Genomic DNA, 7,714 nt, shown 5'->3' with positions numbered 1-7,714 from the left:
TTTAGTTCATGTAATTCTTTTATTAAAGCAGGCCACCAAGGATGATATTGATCATGCAGAAGCTGATAAGCCAGCATCATCTGTGGGACTTTCAACATTTTCATGTTGATCAGGTGAAAGAGCAGGTTTAACACGATGCAAGGACTTCCATGGATCTCCTGGGCAGATATTGTCTGTGAGACTTTCTTTTTTCAGTATAAATGGTGACCATCCCCCAAATGAAAATGCCTGCAGAGTGGGAAACACAATGTTATTAAATATCTTTCCACTAATCACCAGTTCAAGCAGTTTAGTCTATCTATTTGGTTTACTTCATGTGGAAAAGAGAATATTGTTTATGTACTACATTGAATTGAATTGACTTTATCTCTTACATCCTTCACATACATGAGTAAAAACCTTTATGTTACGTCTCTGTCTAAATGTGCAATGTGCAATCATATTAATTTATAATAAATAGAATAGCCAATGTAACATAGAAATACACTCAAATTAGCATCAGTTAATCAATATGATTGCCTTCTGGAAGAAGCTGTTCCAGAGACTGTTGGTCCTGGCTTTTATGCTGCGATACCATTTCCCAGATAGTAGCAACTGGAACAGTTTGTGGTTGGGGTGATTCGGGTCCCCAATGATTCTGCGGGCCCTTTTTTTACACACCTGTCTTTGTTAATGTCCTGAATCATGGGAAGTTTACAACTGCAGATGCGCTGGGCTGTCCGCACCACCCTCTGCAGAATCCTGTGATTAAGGGAGGTACAGTTCCCATACCAGGCAGTGATGCAGCCAGTCAGGGTGCTCTCAATTGTGCCCCTATAGAAAGTTCTTAGGATTTGGGGGCCCATACCAAACTTCCTCAACTGTCTGAGGTGAAAGAGGCACTGTTGTGCCTTTTTCACCACACAGTTAGTGTGTACAGACCACGTGAGGTCCTCGATGATGTGGATGCCGAGGAACTTATAGCTGTTTACCCTCTCAACCCCAGATCCACTGATGTCAATAGGGGTTAGCCTGTCTCCATTCCTCCTGTAATCCGCAACCAGCTCTTTTGTTTTTGCAACAATGAGGGAGAGACTGTTTTTTTTAAACTCCGCTGTGTCAGAGAGATGATTTCTTCCCTGTAGGCTACCTTGTTATTGTTTGGGATTAGGTCAATCAATGTAGTGCTGTCAGAAAATTTAATTAGCAGGTTGGAGCTGTGGGTGGGTCATGGGTATACTGGGAGTAAAGGAGGGGACCTAGTGCACAGCCCTGAGGGACTCCTGCGTTGAGAGTCAGAGGGGTGGAGTTGAGGGAGCCCACTCTTACCACCTGCTGGTGATCTGACAGGAAGTCTGGGATCAGCTGCACAAGGCAGGGTCAAGGCCAGAGGTCTCTGAGCTTGTTAAATTTGTAAATTTAAATATTTCCTTGTTTCATTTGCATTTTTCCTTAAAGGATCACAGAACAATCTTATTTCTCTTAACATTAACTCTGTTCACCCACACCAAATTCTACTACCTACTTTCACTAGGTGCATTTAACTTGCACATCTTTGTGATGTGGGAGGAAATTAATGTACCTAAAGGATACCTATGTAATTACAGGGAAAACACAGCAGCTCCTCACAGATAGAACCCAAGCTCATATCTCTCAAGCAATGAACCCAAATTCCAGCTACGGATTCTGTAACTTAACCATAATCCTACCATATACCTGTTAATTCAATCTCTCATCGGAAATACAACACAAATATCTCAGGAATGCAGAGTGTCTGGCTGCATTTGTGTAACTTTTTGTTATTGTGACTTGAAATTGGGAGACTCTAACTAAGGAAGGATTGATTAACCGTTTGATTTACTTGAAGAGGGCGTTTTCTATGGGATAAAAAAAGCAGAGCGAGATAGATCTTTTTTGAAAAGTCACATAAGACCTTCTGATTTGCATAATGCTGCATAATGCTGCAATATACTTACTGCTCACCAGCCATCTCTGTCTCCTGTATTATCTACGACTATTCTCTAAGAGAATCGTCTCAAATATTTGCTTAGTTTCACTGGCCATTTGATTACTAATTTAATTGTTTCAGCACAACATTGTGGGCTGAAGGACTTGTTCCTGTGGTGTAGTGTTCAATGTTTTTATATAATGCATTTTTCATGTAAAAAAGTTGTAGTATCTCTCCACATTAATTTCTTATTTAATAAAATAATGGAACCTGAGTTTTAAATCTTCAAAAGTGGCAAAAATAACCTTAGAACAGATTGATAGCTAGTTGCTAAGGCTATGGTGGAGAGGAGCTATAATAAAATAGCACTACCTGAAGTATAATGTAGGCGATTGCATTGCAGAAAGCCAAACATTCCTAGCTGAAAAGTACTTATGAAGGGACGGATAATATCAGGGGTGAGAAAGGGATAGACGAGACAGGGTTAAACTGTAATCAATGTCTAATGGAAAGGCATTGGGATAAATAAGGGAGTATTCAACAAATCACCCTTATTTGCAAAAAAAAAAGCTAACAAGTTGGCTTGTTTTTCATCTTCCCAGAAATTGAACTCATTGGTATCTATCAAGCTGATTGAATTTCCTAATCAGATTCATCACTTTGACTTTGAAATGTTGTTGAAAGTACAATTTGTGCATAAATTAATATGGTGAAAAAAAATTAGTAATGCAATTACCGTTGGTGCCTCCTCAGGTTGACAGGTCACAGATGCAGAAGTTTGATCTATCCAGCTTTGTTCAAGTACAGTTGAAGTACATTGCAGCTGGAAATCAAAATATATTATTTCTTTTTTAAAAAAGCAATCTCACCATGAAACAGTTAAGATAAAATATTTTCAAATAATGCATCAGTTAATATGCTCATGCAAAGTCTGTTTAAGAACTTCTTTCCCTAACTTTTTAATTTCTAAGAGGATTAATAACTTAACTGGCACCAACAGAAGAAACTTACAGCCTCATGATTTTCATTTACTGTGAATAAACCTGTTGGGTGAAATCAAGTTGTATTTTACTATAAAGTGAACTGAAATATATTTGGCATTTCTTATAATGTAAGAAATAACATTAAATATGCTAATATCAACTAATTATAGAAGATAATTCATCTCTAGCTTGTCTTTTCAGAAAACAATGGGACTTGATTTTCCGTTAACTGATATGTGCTGTGTTTGCACATCTACATATATATTAAATAAAAACACATGCGTGGGAAATGTGGGAAGTGGCTTTAACTGGTGCATTCATGAGAGGGGGGGGAGGGGGAGGGGGAGAGGGAGAAAAAAAACAAACAAAAAAACAATGCGCATGCATAGACAACAGCACACAATCAGACCACAGTGCTGGGAGGTGGGTTATTGCTCTGAAAGAAATTGATTCATCCATACAACTTCTTCCCCCTTTAGATTAATGTATCATAAACTGTATATATACAACAGATTCAATTTACCTCTCATAAACCCATATTCCAAATAAAAATGCTTTCACAATAACAGTCCATAACTAACTTCACAGTTCTAAAGATTCAGTCTTTTGGGCAGCGCTCTGTTTCTTTCAGGGTAGCACCTCTGGACCTGTGGAGTGGCATAATGTTTGGTAGGAGTCTTTTCTAAGATAACGTTCTCGGTTTCTGCTGTCAGTGACATGATCATCACTGAGAGGCAAGTCCAGTGACTGCAATGTGTCCATCTTATTGGATGTGGTCTATTTGAGTGTGCTTTTTGATTGAGCATCCAGTACCTGGTCCACATGACATTTTAATGTCTGATCTCCAACATCCAACATGTATATCGATGGTCCAGTTCTTGTGGTCCGGTTGTTATCCTACAGGGTGTTCACTTGTCTTCTCGGTAATCATGCACTAGGACTTCCTGTTCAACCTCAAAGCTCCCTGCTGCTTCACTTGGCAACTGGCTGAACTGTTTATTCTGCACTTCCCTACGTAGATCTGGCTTCAGGAGGTCTATGTGAGATCTCAGATTTCTGTTCATGAACAGAATTCCGGGTGTTTGATATATCAACGCAAGAACAGAGTTCCGATATACAAAAAGAAAGTTTTCCACTTTGTGCTGTGGAGAAACGTCCTCTTTGTCCATAGCTTTAGTGGACTTCTTGAAGGTTTGGATAAACCTTTCAGCTAAACCATTCTTTACTGGATGAGGAGCAGATGACTTGAAATGTCTGATGCCATTTTTTTTCATGAACAGTCAAAATTCTTCTGACATATATTGTGGTCTGTTGTCAAATCAAGTCAAATTTATTTATAAAGCACATTTAAAAACAACCCATGTTGACCAAAGTTCTGTACAAACCGTAACAGGTAGCTAAAATCACAAATACAAGAAACACAGATATAAACAAGCTTATAGGCACAAAATAAACACATGAGCCTAGGCACAAGCCAAAAATCAATCACATCATGAAGGTTCAAACGCTAGTGAATAAAGGTAAGTTTTGAGCCTGGACTTAAAAGAGTCAATGGAGGGGGCAGATCTGATAGGGAGGGGAATGCTGTTCCACAGTCTAGGGGCTACAACAGCAAAGGCGCGGTCACCCCGCACTTAAATTTAGATCGTGGGACAGCCAGGAGCTCCAAGTCAGCTGACCTGAGGGACCTGGAAGTAGAATAAGGGATTTCTGACAAAGGTAGTCCTCAGAGCAGCGAGACTCTGCTGAGGTGGTTGACTTCATTGGTATAATCTCCGGCCACTTCAAATGAGTATCCACAGCTATCAGAAACATGGAGTCCATGAATGGCCCAGCAAAGTCAATATGTACTGTTTGCCATGGTGACGATGGCCACTCCCACAGGTGTAACTGTACCTGTAGGGGGCATTTTGAACTTTTCGGCATCCTAAACAGCTTTCGGCCAAGTCTTCAATCTCTTTATCTATTCCCTGCCTCTGCTAACATTTGGGCTGCCATTGCCTGTGGCTGTCACACTGACAGCTTTGAGTTCCAGTCTAATTAGATCTTTATCAACTATTCATGTCCAAAAAGTGCTGGCCCTCCACTTTTCAATCGTCGTGTCTATCCCCCGAGGTCGAGGATGATGGTCTTCGTTCTGTTGATCTACTTATGGGCTCTCAAGTGGCTTATGAGTCCAATCTTGGCTTTGAAAGTTCTTCCGCATTCAGGACAGGTAATTCCAGATGGCAGATCGGGCTTTGGTTGTTGCTGCTTCTCTTTCCATTTTCTTCTCTCTTCTTCTAATTCTGCCCATTTGTTGGCTTCGAAAGTTGCTGTTCCTTCTCGGATGCTGGCTTGCCAGAGTTTCCTGTCCTTGGCATTGGTTTCCCAATTGTTGATGTCGATGTTACATTTCTTCATGTTGGCTTTTAAGATGTCTTTGAATCTCTTCTGTTGTCCGCCTCTTTTACGTTTGCCTTCTTTACGTTTGACTAGAAGATTTGTTTCGGCAGATGTTCGTCTTTCATCTGAACTACATGGCCGCTCCATCTTAGTTGGTTCTTGATGACGTAGGCTTCAATGCTTGTTGTTTTTGATTCATTTAGCATGCTGACGTTGGTTCTGCTATCTTCCCAGCTGATATTTAAGATGTTTCGAAGACAGTGTTGATGGAACTTTTCAAGTGCCTTCAGATGTTGTCGGTATGTTGTCCAGGTTTCTGATGCATACAGGAGAATTAGGATGACCACTGCTTTGTACACTAACATTTTGGTATCTGTTCGGATGTCACGATCATGAAAGACTCTTGTTCGGAGACGTCCAAAGCTGCTCCAGTGCATTTAAGACGATGTTGGATCTCGTCATTAAGGTCGACATTGGAGGAGAGGTGACTTCCAAGATACAGAAAGTGGTCCACGTTTTCCAGGGTTGTTTCGCCAAGTTGAATTGATGGTTTTATCCAATTTGTCCCAGTTGGTGACGGTTGATAGATGATCTGAGTCTTCTTGGAATTGATGGTAAGTCCAAGTTTCATGTATGCACGGTTGAAGGCAGTCAGCATCTGTTGTAGGTGGTTTTCTGAAAGAGCTGCAACATTGTTGTCATCTGCGTATTGAAACTCGATGAGGGAACTCATGGATGTCTTCGTTTTGGACTTGAGAGGGGCAAGATTGAAAAGCCTGCCATCTGTTCAATACGTAAAGTTCTATACCATTGGATCTGGGAGGGGATGTCGAGAGGGTGGATCAGGACCTGCACAACCCCCTACCTACTCACCTAAAATCTATTCACGCACACAGTTCCTTTCTGAGGAGTGGGGTCAACCCCACTAACTGACTGAAAGGAACCATCATCATCCTATGGGATGGATAGCCAAAGAGAGGGAGACATAAAGCTCTAACTGCTGTGTTTGGACTCCATATGTCACATTCACTTTCAGTTTGCCCTTGGGAGACACTTTTTCCTCCTGTCTTTAAGTCTTTAGCATCACTGTAAGTCTTCTTTAATGGTATGTTAGAAAACAGTCTGTTTTAGTCAGCCTCTAGAATTATAGACAATGCTGACCCTTAATCCAGCTGAGTTTTCAGTTTTACACCATTTATTGTGATCCAAATTTTGTGATCTGCTTCAGTATTACTATGCAGTTCTAGGCATGACAGCTCACCTTTATCAGACTCTATGCTAGTGGTCACCAACCTTTTTAAGCCCAAGATCCCCTATCTCGACCTCAGTGAAAGGCAAGACCTACCTATTAAATCGTTTAGAGAAAAAACAGCTCAGATTGTACTTCCATTTGAGGCCTTTTATTTGGGCGAATTATATTTGATTTACACAAAATACCTTTGTCAAACTTTCAAATTAATTCAAACAAGAAAACATTGTAATTAGCATATCAAACAGGCCATAGCTGTCTTTAAGAATATTACAATACTTCACACCTTTAATTCTAAGTTTCATTATTTAATTTTATTTCAACACGAAAAATAAATGAATAAAAATTGACTGTTGCACTCAGTGTGATGACTGGGGCTGAATACTTTCTGCTAGTTCCTTGAAATTTGGCTCATAACTACAGACAGCCAGTCTGAGACAGTCTGTGAGGTGTAGGGTTGCCAACTGTCCCGTATTTCCCCCGCTAAGGTAGAACGTTCCTATGAAACCGTTCGTGCAGAAATGCTTTACGCCGAAAAAGCAATTACCATTAACTTATAAGGAAAAAAATTTTGAGCGTTCCCAGAGCCAAAAAAATAACCTACCAAATCATACCAAATGACACATAAAACCTAAAATAACACTAATATATAGTAAAAGCAGGAATGATATGATAAATACACAGCCTATATAAAGTAGAAATAATGAAAATTAAGCCAAAACCGATTGGTGGGGTAAAGAGAAGAAATCGACACATCACGCATGCGCACACAGGTGCCCGTGCAAAGCTTCATGGTCATGGTAGTTTTTCCTGGGGTAAACGCAAACGTCCCGGGATTTGACTAACAACATACATCAAAGTTGCTGGTGAACGCAGCAGGCCAAGCAGCATCTATAAGAAGAGGCGCAGTCGACGTTTCAGGCCGAGACCCTTTGTCAGGACTAGACGGGATTTGACTGCTACTTTTTCCGTTATCTGGGAGTGAGAAAGTTGGCAACTCTAGCGAGGTGTCTGTCAGTAAATCAGCTCCTGTACTTAGATTTAATAATTTTCAGCTGTGAAAATGCAATTTCACATAGATGTTGACCCGAAGTGGGCACTTTTAGTGCTATAAAACCAACGCGCACACCGCGCATTGCTCGGCCCCATCAGTAGTAATTGCCACCAGTT

The 7,714-nt window shown here is 40.5% G+C and overlaps 1 protein-coding gene across 1 annotated transcript in view; it reads right to left on the bottom strand.

Moving 5' to 3' along the window:
• The window catches only part of kng1 (kininogen 1), a 40,561-nt gene continuing 32,847 nt past the window's right edge, over positions 1 to 7,714 (bottom strand). The window contains exons 6-7 of the mRNA XM_063045546.1: positions 2,664 to 2,750; positions 1 to 228 (exon numbers count right to left, since the gene is read on the bottom strand). Coding sequence (XP_062901616.1) covers positions 52 to 228; positions 2,664 to 2,750 — 264 coding nt within the window. The 3' untranslated portion in view covers positions 1 to 51. The remainder of the gene's footprint in view (positions 229 to 2,663; positions 2,751 to 7,714) is intronic.

The sequence above is a fragment of the Mobula hypostoma genome, chromosome 4 (genome assembly GCF_963921235.1).
Source record: "Mobula hypostoma chromosome 4, sMobHyp1.1, whole genome shotgun sequence".
In the NCBI taxonomy this organism is placed as follows: domain Eukaryota; kingdom Metazoa; phylum Chordata; class Chondrichthyes; order Myliobatiformes; family Myliobatidae; genus Mobula; species Mobula hypostoma.
The sequence above is the reverse complement of the archived record's forward strand: the minus strand, read 5'-3'. Positions and strand labels throughout refer to the sequence as shown.